At 37.3% G+C, this 17,931-nt stretch overlaps 2 protein-coding genes across 5 annotated transcripts; one reads left to right on the top strand and one right to left on the bottom strand.

Annotated features, from left to right (window-relative positions):
• The first annotated feature begins 1,648 nt into the window (after window positions 1-1,648).
• Window positions 1,649-8,197, top strand: LOC113730141 (uncharacterized). Of its 4 annotated transcripts, none has more exons than XM_027254636.2 (18): window positions 1,649-1,963; window positions 2,578-2,703; window positions 3,453-3,591; window positions 3,799-3,907; window positions 4,572-4,622; window positions 4,711-4,808; window positions 4,914-4,992; window positions 5,110-5,163; window positions 5,277-5,327; window positions 5,613-5,671; window positions 5,786-5,833; window positions 6,030-6,108; window positions 6,194-6,259; window positions 6,367-6,429; window positions 6,581-6,646; window positions 6,734-6,778; window positions 6,898-6,974; window positions 7,777-8,197. In XM_027254636.2, exons 1-18 carry the CDS (start codon window positions 1,792-1,794, stop codon window positions 7,796-7,798), a joined length of 1,404 nt encoding a protein of 467 aa, XP_027110437.1. In that variant the 5' UTR covers window positions 1,649-1,791; the 3' UTR covers window positions 7,799-8,197. The 4 variants fall into 4 exon arrangements, with proteins under 4 accessions (XP_027110437.1, XP_071934247.1, XP_027110438.1 ...); XM_072078146.1 differs by having other exon boundaries at window positions 3,456-3,591; window positions 7,777-7,941; XM_027254637.2 differs by lacking the exon at window positions 7,777-8,197 and adding an exon at window positions 7,236-7,471.
• Window positions 8,198-9,172: 975 nt separating this feature from the next.
• On the bottom strand, window positions 9,173-16,983 carry LOC113730140 (uncharacterized). The gene is made up of 27 exons (XM_027254635.2): window positions 16,506-16,983; window positions 15,016-15,154; window positions 14,856-14,927; window positions 14,690-14,761; window positions 14,535-14,606; window positions 14,374-14,445; window positions 14,135-14,206; window positions 13,977-14,048; window positions 13,804-13,875; window positions 13,652-13,720; window positions 13,390-13,461; window positions 13,190-13,261; window positions 13,036-13,107; window positions 12,844-12,915; window positions 12,691-12,762; window positions 12,504-12,575; window positions 12,337-12,408; window positions 12,192-12,263; window positions 12,036-12,107; window positions 11,882-11,953; window positions 11,686-11,757; window positions 11,545-11,616; window positions 11,372-11,445; window positions 11,132-11,266; window positions 10,715-11,053; window positions 10,129-10,499; window positions 9,173-9,728 (listed from the first exon to the last, which is right to left on the bottom strand). Exons 1-27 carry the CDS (start codon window positions 16,594-16,596, stop codon window positions 9,366-9,368), a joined length of 2,949 nt encoding a protein of 982 aa, XP_027110436.1. The 5' UTR covers window positions 16,597-16,983; the 3' UTR covers window positions 9,173-9,365.
• Window positions 16,984-17,931: the final 948 nt, after the last annotated feature.

Raw genomic sequence — 17,931 nt, 5'->3', positions numbered from 1 at the left:
AAGCCATGCCCGGCTATAGAAATTTAAAGTTGGGTTATTTGGCGGCAAGAAACAAAAAATTTATGAATTCTCAATAATCGCAGTGTACAGTTTTTATTAAAGATTTAATGTCCATCACAACGAGTGATAATTGTCTGATCACTATCACTAGTATCCCAAATAATATTTCACTTGCATCATAAACACATTTTTCAACCCACCTTTTTATATTCCCAACCACCTTTTATCTCACATACATCACATCACAAAAAGTGCTACAGTAATTATTTCAAATAATATTTCAAATAATACCCTATCCAAACAAACCCATTATTGTATATAGCTCTCAAAATTTTGTCCTTTCGCCATTTTTCAAAGGTTGATTGGAAGTTTGCACAGGCAATGCATGAATAACGAAACTTCAACCACTAAACACCAAGCTTATGCCCGACAAACACCAAGCTTCTTGAGTTCGCTTAAGAAAATGAGAGAAAAAAAACACCAAGCTTATGCCCGACAAACCGAAAAAAGACAAATGTTAAAGAGAAAAAGGCTCAGATCGACGCGGCAAGTAGAAACAACTACATCCATTAATTTACTTCAGATTTTTGGACTATTGTCGGAGGAACGATTCCCGCAGGAGGAGAAATGTCCTCTTAGCAGTGTGGATGCAGTCTTGTACTAGTATTTATTTAATGGAGTACTAAAATGGAACCAAAGCAAAGTGAATCCTTAATAGAGTATATATATTCAGCCTACTGATTTTGCAAAAAAGAAATTCAGCTGTAAATAAATGAACGAGTAATTGCGGACTTCATACATAACACGATACAATTTCATGATTTTGATTGAATTATTATCTGTTATCGTCTCTCTTTGTTTTTTTCCTTTTTTATTTAATTTTTTTTAATCAATCGTCACTTTATCTATATTATTTTATTCTATTCTAACCTAAAATTGAAGCCCAATTAGGCCTACAAGAACCGATGAAAACTGTACCATCATCGATTTGAATTTTTTAAAAAAGTCATATAATGTGACAATTAGTGGGAGGTTAAGGGTTCCTAGCCCACTGATTTTTTTTTTTATCTAATTGCTATTTGAGATTAAATGAAACTTCCCGAGCCTTAAAAAAAAAAAAAACTTGAAGTTTTTTTTTTTTTAATAATCTTTTTAAAACGGGCAGGTGAAAATCAAGAGAACGGACTTGGGGGAAAAGAAAGAAAACAAAAAAATGCAAAAACAAAAAAAAAGTGAAGCGTAATATTAGTGGGGCCCACTAAACTAATTTCCAAACGAAATACAGTTAGCAAAAAGGGACCCGCAATTTCAAATTTGAGCAAATAAGTGTGCAAGCAAAAAATGGGCGCTAGATACTACTTATGTATAAAGTCAAATGGTAATGGAAGGAAGGTCGGGAGATTGAGAGATTGTCGTGTTCGTGTTGGCTCATGGCTGTCTAAGTCTAACTAATCAGTAATCTCGCCCGTCTTGGGTTCGACCTTTCTTCCTCCCCGCTTCTGTTTCTCCTTCTGCTGCTGCATGCCCAACGAAAATTTCGCCCCCAACCATTTAACAACGCCTTTTTTCTATCCTTCTCTCCCTCCAGAACTGGGTAGGTGTGTTTCACTCCCGAAACACCCCACCCCCTCCACGAGGCACTTTTTCATTTATCCAATCCGAGTTTTGGAGGACCAGAGCTGCTGTGTATATGATTTCCTCCTCTGCATTTCGCGCCTGATCCCCCTCCCCTCTTACAAAAGATGTAAAAAGAAGAAAAAGAAAATATAAAAAGAGGCGTTTACGGGAAAAATGGACGTAGAATTGGAGGATCTCACTGAAGATTATGTGGAGCCGTCAGAAATTGATTGGGAATACGAATTCGATGCGGCTCGGTTTTTTGATTTTTGCTGTCCAGAATCGGACAGGGAAGCCCAGGAAGCGGAGCGCTGGTTTGCTGTGGCCGGAAATTATCCGGTTTCTCGTAAGACATTCCTCAATTAATCCATATACGCAATAGACAAGTCTTTGATGATTCCTTCTTACGGCTGTCATGTGCTTGACGTTAGGATATTGGCTATGATAATCCTGTCCTCTGATTTTTATCATCATTTATATGGATGAGAAAAGTTTTGATGTATTTGATCATACGCGGAATGCTGAAGCGGGGAAAGTCAATTAGTATTTGTTTCGTTTATTGTCCTGTTGGATGAAAACATTTTAGTAATTGGTTCGTAGCTAGTGTCTTTAGTGAGAATTTCCATCAATGTTATTACTCGTCTAGTTTTATCCTTCTCTGCTGTTTTACTTGCTGCTGCTATTAGTTATTACTTGTTACTCGTCTAGTTTTCTTAGTTGGGTTTTCAGTTGGAGCCAGGGCGAATTTGCTCTCATAAACTCTAACAGAATCAGTTTTGATTCTTTTGAACAAAGTTTTGATTTGATTACAGATAAATCAACAGTTACCTGGTCAAAGTTTGAGCATTTGTTTTATTATTATAATTATGCTTTTCATGAATTGTTGGTTCAGTTTTACTTACTAGTTCGTTCTCTCTCTCTTCTCTCTGCTACTATTTGAATCTTGTTTTCGAACTTTAGCTTTAGTGATGAAGTTATATTGGGGAGGAGACATTCAAGGGGAGGATACAATTACTTGCTCAAGCTTAGATGATTGCAAAAGCAGTAATGCAGATGTCGGTATTTGTTCTGACGGTTCTCCATCAGGTATTCAATTCTCTAAACCATCGGATTTCCCTTATGCTTTCTATATAATTTTCTTCCATATAAAGATAGGCAAAATCTTCTGTGTCAAAACCATGATTTTTTTTTTTTTGGTGATTTTTACTTCTTTTTCTCATGCTACTGGTTTGAAGTTACTTCACATGACAAACTCGTCCATCTATATTAACAAGGAAACCTGGTTCAAATTAAAATCGTGGGAAATGCCTTGCATCCTTTCAACAAGCCTTTCAGCCAGTATGTGGAAACTTTCAAGGACTTAGGCATTGCTTTCCACAATTCCCTAGTCCTTGTGCAGCTTTACATTCTACCACGGTACTGTCTAGGCTCCACACATGGCCATCGTAGACTGTTTAAAGATAGGGAATTTTCCAATAACAGACATGAACGGGAGTATTTCTTATGCATGCTGGTTATTACAATGTCTGGCTATCAAGCGCCTTCGATGCAAGTTTATGAGTAACTAGAGCTCTGAGATTTTTAATTCTGTATTTATCACACCTGTAGTTGGAGTTACGTAGATGCAGTTTCTCATCCTTTTTAGTCTGCCTAAATTGATAGCCTTGATTTGAGTGAATTAACGATGGGATATCTGAGTTGAGATATATAGTATTTTTTTTTGAGGCTTGGAAGTCAAACTGGCGAGACATCTTAGGATGTCATGATTCGTCCCATTTCTTTGGAATTCGTAACTCTTCAACTATTGGTTTTGCTTTTAATTTCTTCTGGAACAGAAGGTGCTATGAAAACTAAAACGACATCAGTTCCCAGCTCATCCAAACCAAGGACTTCCACTTTGATGAAGCCTACAGCTAGTCATTTGGCCAAAGTAAACAAAGCAAGAGATTTACTTTCCAGCCACTTATGTAAAAGGTTTGCTTTCATTTAAAGAGAGCTGCACTATCTTGTTTCTAAGGCATTATTTGCAGTACTGAATGAATGAAGAAATAAAATTTAGATTATAAGGCTCATGTATTGTTATGGTTATTTCAGGCCCAAAATTTTCTCCGGCCACCTTTTTTTTTTTTTAACTTCCTTGTGCAGGTATATGCTTAATCATTTTCTGTACCTCCATTCTAGGTTTCAGAAATCACCCATCCACATAGACCAGAGAAGCTTGCAGAAATCTCCCGGTTTTGATAACCTAGCTACCAAACGACAAAAGCTCGAGATTGGCTACCTGTGCAAGGTGCTATATTAGATTTTGATATCTGTGCCATCATTACATTTTAAACGTCTATAAGGGCTTCAATGTATTCCTTCCCCCATCAATAATAAAAAGTTAAAAATAAAATTAAAAATTCCCGTTCGTCCTTGTTGGTACTCCAATCTTCTCCTGGTTATGAGACTTTAGTTAGGCATCTCTATATGTTTCTCATGCTGTTTGTCTTGAAGTCATAGTAAGAACCTGTGAGAACGTAGGTGAGGCCTACATTCTACAATGATCTAGGAGCACTCCTATTCATGATTTCTTTCGAACATTGTTTTGCTGTTTTATAAGAAAGAGGTATAGGACCAAGAATCAGTTTCTTGTCAAAACTTCAAATAATAAATTCCCTCATGAGTTTACCTCTCTTGAGGAGTTAAGTGATCTTGATGAGATTTCTAAATATAGAAACGTTGTACTTTGCATCATCCAATTGTTAAATTGCTGTGAGGAATGCTTCCAAGGTGTGCAACACAGCAGTAAAATTAACGCGTTCTGTACCATTAGTCCTGCTGGAAACGTTGGGTTGTTCTTTCTGTTCAAACAGCATTTTTCTGGAATTGAGAAAAGCTGCTCCCATCTGTTGTCATCAAATTCCCATTTTTGGATTGAGTATTTAACTTCTCCCTTTTGTATTTTAAACCAGGTATCACATTTGAAGCATCAAGCTTTGTTACTCCACAAGAAATCCCAAAAGGTTCCGTCTACAGTAGTAGAACTGTGTAACTGTTGTGTGTTGATCCGTGTTCATGAGACTAAACTAGTTTGAATGTTTACTTTTTCAGGAGGGAACTGTAACTCCTAAAATAGCACATTCTAAGATGAAGGTAACTGTTCCCAAAGAGCCTGAATTGCAAACACAGCAAAGGGCGATAAACCGAAGGTACTCTCAGTTTTCCTAGCAGAAGTTGGTTTTCGTCATTTTGTTTATTCAGCATCGAAAATAGGTTTTGATATATATAAATTTTTTTTCTGTTGTTTAATGCAGGTCAAGGACTAATTCTGAGTCAAGTGAGCATTCAGAATTGGAGATACAAACCTGTAGATCACGATCATTGAACAGAAAAGTTGGTACTTGAAATAACATAACATTTTTTCCCTTTTGAACCTGAATTTTCTGAAGATGCTTTTCGTGGGTAATATCACTAAAGATTTGTCTTACATGCTTGTCATATATTTTCAAGGCCCATACTGTAATCCAACCTAAGAAGAGCAAAGCGCAGCTACCTGTGTTTCAAGTAATACTTTCAAACACCATTAATGCGATATTCCTTTTTTTTTTAATATTCTTTTCAAACAGCATTAATAGATAATTTTATATCATTGTTCCTATCAAATAATGGTTTTGTAGGCTTTTAATTTGAAGACTACTCAGAGAGCCTTGCAGCGTTCATCTCGTAATGTAAGCCAATATCCTCCTTTCCCAGTTTTGGTGGCTTAAATTAATTTAAGTCACTTACAGCTTTTTGACATATGATCCAACAAGAAGAAGCATTTCCTATCACAAGCTGTGAACTATAATGCATAAGAGTGGTTTTTGGTACCCTTGACCACGATGTAGCTGTTGGTTGTCACCCTACAGATGGGTTTAAAATGCTTAGTCTCAATACAAGAAATACCTTAAGGGAAATTGTTCACATGACAGTAAGCTTGCTTCCTTTGTGATCTGTAATTTTGTCCAATACAGGAACTGAAGACACACAACTCTGATAGCATTTCACAAAGTATTCCTGCAGAGCTGAAGAGGTTTAAAAAGTTTCCAAATTTTTTTTTATCTTGATCTTGAATTGAGGAAAGCAAAGACGTCCTCTTTAGTCACTGTTGACTAACATCAGGTTGATTAATCCTTTTACTTCACAGAAGCTGCATTCCTGTTCACCCTACAGAAGTCAAGAAGACCGGCAAGAAGTACCTCTTAAATACCAACTCTGATGAACATTTATCTTGCTTTACTAGTGTGGCAATCCTGAGAGCTTGTGGACTGGTTCCTTCTTGATTAATAATTGCATTGGTGATCGTATCATGGATCACTTCACTATCATTATGCGCCTTGTTTATGATTGGAACCTGTAGTGTATTTTCTTAGGTGAGCTGTATTTTGCAGATCAGACCCTGATGATGCTTTGAAGAAGGAAAAACATGAAACACCACTCAAATTAAAAGTTTGGCCTATCAGTAATAAGGTTGTCCACAGACTTGACCGACCTGACCAAAATGCATGATTTTGTAAAGCTGGGAATAATGTTATAATGAAGTTATCTTTTGCAGATTTTTCCTACCAAAGACGATACTTTTGGGACTAGAAGTGGCAGTGAAGAAGCCATAACGGCAATGGTGTAAAATGACATCTTATTTTAGCTTTTTGATCTACATGGTTTCTATTTGGCATGCTTTTGGTTCCTCTTTCCATTATATGAAACTTATGAGTTAACTCTCAACAGGACCTGAAACTTCAGAAAGATCAAAGGCTTTCACACAATCCACCTACCGACTTATTTAACAAGGTAAATTATTAGTTAGATGTATAGTTATTTTGGTGTGTGAGCTTTCACAAATCAATGATTGCAAGAGAAGATTTTGGGCTTTACAATAGTAAGCAACATTTCTTTGGTATGCGTATATATGTGTCAACGTTTCTTTGACCTTATTTGCCAGCTTTCCCTGAGATCTGAACCGGGGAGTGATGCAGTATCTCAGCCTAATATTCACATGTCCAATAAGGTCAGTTTCGTGGATACTATGGCATGTCATTTCCATTCATTTTGATGATAATTATTTTGTCAAATATTCATCTTCTTCACGATACAGGGATCAAAGGAGAATGCCCCTGATTGTTTCCAACCTGAATTTAGAGTAAGCATGTTCCGAGGATAAGTAATTTTATTCCTCAATGTGTATATGTGTACATGTGTCAACCTGAACTTTGGTATGTGTAATTTAAAAATTATAAAATATTTCCTTGTTATCTACAGTGGTGTGGCGGCAAGCTAAATCAATTTGGGAGTGGCAAGGCAATTCCAGGAATGGTAAATGAGTCCAACATGAGCAGGTAGCTTTAAAGGTGTCTGATCAATTATTATTGTAACTACATATCAAGGCACCCTCAATGTATTAGACTACGTAATGCTCAGAATAAATCAATTTTGAGTGTGGAAATACTACAATTTCTGTTACAGACACAATCAATAATGTCGGTAAATGATGCATGCTTTCGTATGGTATGATCTCATGGAGCTATTTGAGTAATTAAAATTTAGGTTTCAAGTAACTTCTGATGAATTCCTGTATTCTTTGGTTGACTACCATGTAGTGCAAGTGCTTTCTGAATCGTTCCTAAGATGATGCTGGAAGCCTGCCAATCTCCTCCTATACGGGGAGGGAGAAGGAAGTTTGCGGAGGGGGGGGGCAGGGTCTGAGATAGGAAGCCACAAGACTGAAACTTCTCTGTTTTCAAGTCTCTAGAGAGGGAGCGATGAAGAGAGGAAAGAAGAATGGTGGGATTGTAAAAGTTCTAAAGATCTAATCCTTGAAGGCGTCATATGGAAATCACAAGGACAAACTCAACACTGAGTGATGTCTAGTGCGGTGTTCTGTGGTTACCAACACTCGGGGGATACTCTTTTGCAGGCCAAACTCAACAATTAGATCTCTTTTGTGATTTTCTTCTAGTATAAATTCTGTTTTCCTCGCTTTCGCATCCGTGTGAACTTCGTTTTCTTTCTCAATATGATCAAAGATTTGAGAACTTTTATACGCTAGCAAGTAGTAAATAAAAAGTTGCATTTTCCAATGCGTGATAGCTTGTGCAGTTTTTGACGTGACGCATCTAATTTAAATGCTAATTCTCTCAGGAGGAGCTTGGGTATTCGCTGAAATAACAACACGGGGCTTGCAATTGTGTCGTCCGTGGTTGTGCTTGGAGACATATTGTCTATAAAATATAGCACGATTTTTCGGTTGGGTTAGCCGGAAATGATGGGACTTTGCAATTCAGACTTTGTTCCAAGGTCCCAAGAAGAGCGTAAGGTAACTCCCGACTTAGAAGGAAGGCAAAGATTTTTGTGGCATTCCTACCCACACCCCGGAGGCGAAGTTTAATATTTCGAAGCACTCTATTGGAATTGTTGCAATTCCATATTTATGTTGCAGAGAAGCAGTGGTGGTGTATTGCTTGTCACCCTTTGAGAATATTAAATTGTTACTTTCTCTCTACTTTTTCTTTGAGAAAATTATTCGAAACATCCTTTATATTTTATTGAATGAATTTTTTCATCTTTCAGTTTTAAAATGTTAATTTTATGCCCTTTATAAATTCAAGTTCGCAAAATTTGATCCTAACATAAATTTTCTATGACTTTTTATTCTGAAATCAACACTTGATTCACATGCAATAATTTTTATGTACAAAAAGTTCAAAAATAAAAATGGATTGGATCAAATGCCACGTTTTTAGGGAGTAAAATAAATATGATTCAGATTAAATTCTAATTTTTAGGTGTAAAAATGGATATGAATCGAATTATTTATTTAATTATAAATGAGATTTAATTTTTTGTTCCTACACATGATAGATTCATGAAAAAAAGTAGTCGAAAATATAAATTGGAATTAAATTTTACCAATTTAATTTTATAAAGGACGTAAAATTATTATTTAAAAAATGAAGAACGAAAAAATTAATTTAACAAAATATAAAAGATGTTTTGAACGCTTTTTTTTTTTTTTCTTTTGTGGTTTGCGCTGCATCCACAGTTCTGCCGTAAGTATTAACTAAAAAAAGAATGGAATGACGATTGATGAGTGCCTCCCATGCCACTTAGTGTCACTATTAGAATTTAAAACTGGCTTTTTTTTTTCCGGTGCGCTTATTGTGGCCGGAGGTGCAGTTGAGTGAGAGCATCGAAATCTGAGGCGGCAACACCACCCATGGAAAGAAATGGAAATCTTTAACTATGCCGGCACCTTTTTAAATTTAACCTTTTTTTTCGTGACACTAACTGCTATCCGTGCTTAAATTTTCCTCCCGGTTGAAGTAGTTTCCACTAGTCCAAAAATATTATTGACTTGCACCGTTTCGTTTTGGCCCCTTACTGGGTCTAGCACTCCATAGGTCATCTCAACCTGCAGTTTCTGTTGGCCACTCTTGTTTAGTTTTATTACAGAATGGGGACAAGAAGTTGCTGTTTTTCTTGTCCAATATGCTGCTTAATTTAATCTGGACAGAACGAAAAACAAACACCAGCAACATAGACAACGGTAAAGTAATTATATTACACAAAAAAAGGGATCCACGATGAAAATGTCTAATACAGATGCTGGCATTATGAACTTCATCAACCTTCAGTTTAAAGGAAGACCATATAACAAGCAAAATTTGGGTTGAGATCCTGATATCCAGCTCGCATTCTCTTCAATGGATTTGGAAAGACTCGAAATATTGTCAGATTGTGTTCTTTGATACAACTTCACCGAATCTCACAAACCATTCCGCATCAGAGGAGTTGTTGTCTGCCCGGACCTGTGGCTGCATCGTTTTAAGTTGGGATTGTTCCTTGGCAATCACAAACTGCGAGTAGTTACTAGTCTTGGCGGTACCCAATGCTGGCTTTGTTGGAGGGGGTGGAAGCAACGAGACAAGTACTCTAGCAACTTCGTGCATTGTTGGTCTCTCAGAAGGGTGTCGCCTGGTGCACAACAAAGCGAGCTGAAAAACCTTCTTGACGTGGCCAAGATCCATGCATGTAACAGACACTTCAGGATCCACAGCCTCCATAATCGTGTTGTCATCAGCCTTCAGCAGAATCTGAAAAATGTGGAAATAAAAGACAACGAGGGAGTTCATTATCTCGAGATTATCCTGTCATTCATACCTGAACAAGGAACACTGATGAACCGAAAAATTACCTTGTTCATGCATCTATTTGACACAATGATGTTACACAACTCTCTACTCTGTACTGACCCTCACTAATATTAAATTAATTATCTAATATTGGAGCCGGACAATTTATTGAGTCTCATAATTGAGACTCATTTGATGTTGTGGGGGTTCTGTAGAAAAGTTTTTCCCAGAAATGAAAAACTGAAAAGGCTGCCTGCCATATCCTTTCACCTAGTTCCATTACTATCTCATGTATGTAAAACCATATTTATCCATTCTTAACACGGAAAATAAGAGATTTGGCAATGCTACAGATAATTACCATCTGATGCAGGTTCGAGTTGTTGTCTACAGCCTTCTTTCCGGTTAATAGCTCTAGCAGAACCACTCCAAAACTGTACACGTCTGATTTTTCAGTTAGTCTAGAAGTCCTTGCATACTCTGGATCAATGTAGCCTATAGTACCGAGTACATAGGTTGATTCATGAGTTTTAGCAGCGGAAATAGATTTTGCAATACCAAAATCTGAGAGATGAGCCTCAAAATTTTCATCCAACAAAATATTTGACGACTTCACATCCCGGTGGATAATTCTTGGATTGCACCCATGGTGAAGATAAGCAAGCCCTTGAGCTGCTCCAACAGCAACCTTCAGTCGAGTTTCCCAGTCCAGTTTTACTTTCTTAGATGGCCCTACAATAATTGTTGCACTTGTACAGTTAAAGATTGCTTTTAGCCCTAGTCATATAATCCTGCTGGAGATACAAGTCGCTATATCAAATCAAGTTTTGTTTCACCTCATAGATGCGGAGATATTGTATTCCAGTGCCCTAAAAAGGCCTGATTTGAGGATCAAGTTTAACCAAATTAAGGAGTAAATAGCATGAATAGGCTGAGAAGACACTAACCGTGAAGAAGATCCCAAAGTGAACCATTCTCCATATAGTCATAGAATAGAAGGTTCCCAAGGGGGGAGAGAGAATAACCATGCAAGCTGACAAGGTTTCTGTGCCTGATGCTACCAACAGTCTCCAATTCAGTTTCAAACTCACGCAAATTGTGTGGATACTGAGTATAAAGTCGCTTAACAGCAATTGTTTGGGAACCTTTCAGTATGCATTTGTAAACTGTGCTGGAAGCACCGCATCCTATGATGTACTTCTCACTCAAGTTCTCAGTGCTTAGCATAATATCTTCATAAGTATGGAGTGCCAAATCCATGTGCAGAACCACGAGTTTTGGGGGGCCTGAATTGAGAAGAGAAATGCATGAAAACCTTGAGACGAATCAAACTATAAAATAACATGAAGTATTAAGTCATGTACCGCTTTGCATGCACTTCTTAGATCCATTTACAAACTGTCTTGGTTGGTTAGTTTTATAAACAGCAACCATCACCATGGACAGTAGGGTCATGAAGCCTAGTATTAAGCAAACCACAGCAGTCCTGGAGAATATTGCTGCACTCCAAAAGCACCAATATTACAACCAGAGTACCATGTCTCCGGCATCTTTTTCACTGCAGAAAAGTTACTCTGAACTGGCTTTAAAACCGAGGAACATACCTTTGAATTTTGAAGTACCAGGACTGCTTACTGAACCTAGCCAGTTCCCTCTTAACAGCGGATTTCCAATGAAACTTAACGAAAAAGGAATAAATGTCAAAAGATCACCTATATTCCTTTTTGGTAAGAAAACAAGTATACATCACCTATATGAAGCCCAGCTTGCCACATACCTGTCAGGTGGAAACCTTGAGAAGTTTCTGCCTACAGGGATAACCCCAGTAAAGTTGTTATAAGAAACATTCCTGTGGAAAAGATTTATCAGTAACTGCAGAAGCTTCAAATGAAAGAAAACAGAGGCAGGATGGACTCACAATATGGCAAGGCTTAAACAATTGGTTAGTTGACCAGGAATTTCTCCACTGAGATTATTATTATTCAGAATACTGCAACAATAACAACCAGACAACAATTATGATGATATTTACTAAGAAATCATTCATGATAATGATAGATGAATGAATATGAATTAGCAAAGACAAGAAAAACAGGTTAGAAACTTTGTCTCACAGTGACTCGAGGTTCTGCAACTGGCCCAATTCTTTCGGCATGCGACAAGATAATTTGTTGCAAGACATGTCACTACAAAAATACAACCATCAAAAAGAGGAAAACACATTTTTGGAAGGCTTGAAAATCTACAAGGACAATACTAGATACTCACATTGTCTGTATACTTCTGAGGTTGCCAAATTCTTCAGGTATTGGTCCATCAAGGTGATTGTAACTTAAATTCCTGTCCAGTCAGTAAGACTTGTTAGATCCTTGCACAAGGTTCAGACAAACATGTGATCTTCATTTCAAGGATATTACGTCTTACAATATAAGAAGATGCTCCAGGTCACCAACAGAAGCAGGTAATAATCCAGAAAAATCATTACTGGAGAGATCTCTGAAAGGGAACAGTCTTTGTCAAAGTTTGAAGTTGCTAAGAGCAAGGTTACATAAGAAAAGTTGGGACTTACAATGTGTCAAGATTGATAATATGACCCAGCTCGTATGGTATGCGACCCTTAAATTTGTTAGATGAAAGATTCCTAAGAGTAATGGAGATTGAGTTTACAAGGTTGACGTAAGAGCAAGCACGAACTGTTGTTTAAAAAAAAAAAAAGAAATCTCAAAAAGAACATACAGATATGTCAGGCTCTCCAAATTCTGAAATTCCAATGGAATGGATCCATTTAAGCGATTGCCGTGTACATTGCTAAGAGTATATGACAGAAGATAAATTAGGTAATAGTCAAAAGCAAAATTACACAAGTGAAATGCACAAAGGCAGGAATTCACATGTTAAATAAGAAAGAAATAGGACGTCTTACAACTGATTCAAAGCTGTACACGAGCTGATGTTGCGAGGAATATACCCTTCAAGAAGATTATTTGCAAGATTCCTGCAGAAGGATCATATATCAATCTGCCAAAAGTACAACTGAGAATGCATTGAAATTATTCACGACCCATGAGGAACTCACAGTTCAAAAAGGTGCCCCAGTTTTCCAAGTTCAGCTGGAATTTGACCAATCAGAAGATTGTCATTCAGTTGCCTGCAGGAAAGCTCACTTAGAAGTTGAAGCATAACAAATGGATGTCCTCCAACACACCCCCAAAAAAAAAAAAAACAAACAGATGTAAATTCCTGAGATTCCTTGAGATACAAAACTAACAAGTAACTGAGATTTGACATATTGCCCAGCTGTGGTGGAATCGGCCCTGTGAGCTTGTTCCCATGAAGGTACCTGGCTCATCAAACATGTACTTTGAGCTTTAGGACTTGTAAATCATACTAAGTCCACAAGATTCACTTAGCCTAGAACTTACAGCTTTCCAGTGTATGATAGATTCCCAAGAATGGGAGGGATTGATCCAACTAGTTCATTGTCACTCAAATCCCTGAAAAGAGATGGTAAACAAGAAATTAGAAAAAAAAGTTTTCCTTTCCAAAAGGTATTGAATGTGATGTTACAAAGTCAATTCACATATAGGACAAGCTTTATGTGCTGATTGATGTATATACTTACAACACAGCAAGGGCTTGCATCAAACCAATTACATCCGGAATCTTCCCGGTTAGCTTATTTCCCTGCAGAGACCTGTTGAAATGAGCCATAAGAAACATATGCCAATGTCAAAACTAAAGTCAACAATTGAAAGAGCTTAATACTAAGAGGATGTAGATGACAAGTACAAGTCACTGAACAGTCCAAGATATACGATTCATCACTAGAGTAAACCCTTCTCTTTCAAACACAAGATATTCAACCAAGCAGCAGCAGAACTTACAAAGTAGCCACTTGTAGGAATCCAATATTGTAAGGGATCTCCCCAGTTATCCGATTATATGAGATATCTCTGAAACCATGAATAATGAATTTCAGCCAAAATGTCCACCAAGATATAAATTCTTCATAAAGTTTTCAAGAGAAGAAACCTACAAGATCTGAAAGCTTGTACAGTTACCAATGTTGTCTGGAATGGTTCCAGTCAAATTGTTACTCCTTACATCACTGAAACAACAGACAATATTTTGCTATCATGAAACCAGATGCACTTCAAAAGTAACACTTTTCAGAGACTAGTACAGGGAGTATCTTGCAGGAGTACATACAAGTACCACAGGCCAGTTAATTGACACATATCAGGGGAGAGCGTTCCAATTAATGAGTTGTCACGTAAACCACTGAGCAGAAGAGTCAAGTAAAAAAATTTTAGATACAGCAATTCCTCTCAATAGATGCTATGAAAAAGGAAAAGTGGAAGACCTACAGATACTGCAAAACTTCATTCCAGTAGATCAACCTAGGTATCTCACCAATAAGCTGGTTTCGCGCAAGATCACTGAAACCCATAATACCATTAGCTGGTAGTACTTAATATATATAATGGCTAGCCATGAAGTATAAATCACTTACTAAAATAATACTTCTTAAAAATGGTCATAACTGCTGAGCAAAAGCAAAGTTTACAAAACACTAATGGCTTAAAGGAGGCAGCACAATTCTTACAGAGTTTTCAGGTTTGGAATTTGTGTAAGAGTTGAGGGGATGGGACCTGTCAATTGATTGTTCTTCAAGTTCCTGCATATAGTAGTTAATTAGGCTGATTCGGATAAGATCATTTCATGCAAAATGCACCACATAAATGATAAGAGGCACAAAAAACTCACAGTAACTCGAGCTTTTTGAGCCTTGAGATCGAGAAGGGTATATCCCCATAAAGCAGATTATCAGATAAATCCCTGCAAGAATTGCAATAATCAGAGTCCTAGAAAAGCAGATCATAATATGAACATCTTGGAAGTTTACAGGCTACAATGCTTACAGAAGGATCAAAGAGATACAGTTGCCAATCTCATCAGGTATTTGACCAGTTAGCTTGTTTCCCTGTAGGTCCCTGCCAGCATTATATTAGAAAAATATGTTATGATTCAAGCTGGTATACCAAAAATAAAAACTAAGCCATCATAACCACAACAGTGGAACCATACAGAGATTGCAAGCTTCTCAAATCTCCAATGGCCATTGAAATTTCGCCACCCAAATCCAGGTTAGACAAATTCCTTCAATCAGAAACCACAAGCTACAGGGTTAACACTGCCTGATAAAATGCTCCAAGCAAGAAACTACTAGAAAGAGGAAGAAACTCACAAAGCAACAACAGACATGGTAAGATTGCCACATATCACGCCTCTCCAAGTGCAGAAATCTTCATTATGAATATCATCCCAGTCCAGCAACACATTGGCTACGTTGCTGAATGATGCTTTAATGGACATTAAAGCTCTTCCTGCATGCACACTATTGATTAGCTTGCTTTACCTCATGAAGCTATCTTATACAATCAAAAGCAGATCCTTGTATAACACACAGTTGATGAACAATCACTAGACATGCAAGCAAGCGACGTCTTTATTAACAGAGGGAGAATACCTGAGTTTTAGGACTCAAGCAAGCAACGTCTTTTTTAATGTTACTTTTTCTGACTTGGACTAATTTTGTTATCAAAACCTTAACCTCATCGGAGGTTTGTCCAATTTTGCAAACATGAGGGGAGGCTAGCCAAATTATCAAAAACTCCAGGGAGGTTTCTGAAATTATTTGTTATCAGGTCAGAAGAGTACTTTAACAGCCGATCAGTTACAACGTGGCCTCCGCGACCCTGAACAGTTGCGCTGATCAGGGCCAATGGTGCCAAGGGTTCAAATGGTTTACAAGATACAAAAGTTGAAAACAGAAACGGAAACAAAAAAGTGGAAGATTTTTTTTTTTTTTTTTTGCGGGATTAGATTTGAAAATCAATAACTCTGTAACAAGAAGGGTTTTGTATACTACTTTTTCTCAACATTAATCGAGTACATTTACACTTCAATTAGGAAAATGGAATTCTTTGAAATCCATTTTTGCATGATCTTCTCTTCTCTTCCCAAAGTTCCCTGCTGCTCCTGCATTCTTCCTTGCGAAAGTTCGTCCACCCTTCCCCCCTCCAATCTGGCCAGCCCATCTCCTCTCCCCAGTCCATGCCCATGGTCGTGGAGTTGCAAGAGCTGGGTCCCAAGTGGGCGTTGTTTGGAGGAGGTGGAGTACAATAATATTTTTGAGGTGAGAACCATGGTTGGGATGAATTTTTGTCGTGAACATTGCCGTTAACATTTTTCACGTGAATCTTGTCGACTTTAGAATTCCCATTAAATCATCAAACATTTGTTCTAATCTTTAGTAAAAAGTACAATATTAGATAAATAACCCGTAAAGAAACAGCACAGAAAGAGAAGGAAGGCTGAAATTTTAGAAGTTGTCGAGCTAGTGAAAAGGTCAAGGCCATTTCCTTTCTTTTCTTTTCTTTTTTCTCCATTTCTTTCTGGGAGTAATGGAAAATTTTAAACTACTTTATGGGACACTTTAACGGAACCTTTGTTATTCTTCACATAACAACAACAACAAAGAAAAGAACAAAATGCACAAATAAAGCACTGTAAAGGGCGAGAGAGGGGGGGGGGCTACTACTTGTAGCTTAGGGGGGAAAAAGGCATTCATCATAAGCTGTGATGGCTCAAATGATGAAACCAAAAAGTTTCGAATTTGTCACCACCCCAGAAAAAAAAAAAGAAAAAGAAAAAAGCAGCGGTGATATGTGATACCTTCATTGCTGAGGGCTGCTCCCGGGAGTGGCAGTAGAAGAAGCACATATACAGCTGAAGTTGCAACTTGGAGAAAAAGATGAAGCTTCATCTTCTATCTTTTCAGTTTCTTGACAATATTGCAAGACAATGGATGAAAGAAGCCAGTAAGCAGTAACGCCCACTCGAGTGGTGCGGAGAGAAACTTCAGGTGCCGGAAAAGCAGCAGAAGAAGAGTCCAGTTGACTTGGTGGGGGCTGCTTCAGCCTAAGAGAAACGTTTCATCAATACTGACCGCTAAAGGAGGAGTACCAAGGGACCAACAACATGAGAATTGTGTAGTAGTAACACTGTTTCTCAATGATCCTCCGGAGGGATTATCCTGCAGAGTAGGATGGTAGCATACATAATGCAAGTGCTAGTACTAGTGCAGCACTGCATTATGTTTGTGAGTGTGCAGAAGAGAGAGATGGATATATTCTGCACAGAGAGAAGAGAGAGAGGGTTAGTGTGTGTGTGGTTTTATTATGGCACAAGGGGGGGGGGGGGGGGGGGGAGGGTGGCAGTGGAAGAGCAGGCGTTTGGCGTGAACTGTAAGGCATAGGGGTGAAGGACAAATTAAAGAGAGGCTGCTGGCTCTGTGTGACAGTGTGAGAGAGAGTAGAGACAGTAGAGGGGAAGAGGTGCGTGTTTAATGCTTTCGCAGCCTTTGTTTTCCCATTTATGAAGACAGAGAACAAAATTAAAATCCACCCCACAAACAAAAATAATAATAATGCCAATTTCTCTTCTTGACTTCTTCGATTACTCGGAAAGTCTTCACACCATTTCTTTGTGAATAAATTTTATATATATTGTAAATATATATATTATTACAATTGAATAGATAATATATGAGTAAATTTTATATTTTAAATTTAAATTATATATATGTAATAAATATTTTATAATAATAATATATATATTAACAGTATATATAAGATTATTTCTTTCACAATTCTTTCTTGTTTCACAGCCTGCGCCTCTCTATTTCTGTACTAGCTTGCAAGTGCTGCCCACTTTCTAGCTACAAGCCTCTAAGTAAGTGTATTTGATGATAAAAAATCATTTTTTCCCTGTTATTGTTTTTCGCTCATGTACAAAATTGTTCAAGTTTGGGCAACGATGGGTGTGTTTAGATATATAAAATATTTTAACTACTATTATTCTATTTGTATTATAAATATATTTTTGAATGAATCTTATATATACTATCAATATACATATATTATTATGGTTGGATCAATGACATATGAGCAAAATTTGAATTCAAATTCAAATATTACGTATGTGTCATATATTTAATGATGATAATGTACACACTGACAATATATACAAGATTAATCATATAGCTTTTTAATAATTTTTATTATCAATTATATTTTTATCTTACATGTGCTACATTGCA

Source organism: Coffea arabica, chromosome 2e, assembly GCF_036785885.1.
Source record: "Coffea arabica cultivar ET-39 chromosome 2e, Coffea Arabica ET-39 HiFi, whole genome shotgun sequence".
Lineage (NCBI taxonomy): Eukaryota > Viridiplantae > Streptophyta > Magnoliopsida > Gentianales > Rubiaceae > Coffea > Coffea arabica.
The sequence above is the reverse complement of the archived record's forward strand: the minus strand, read 5'-3'. Positions and strand labels throughout refer to the sequence as shown.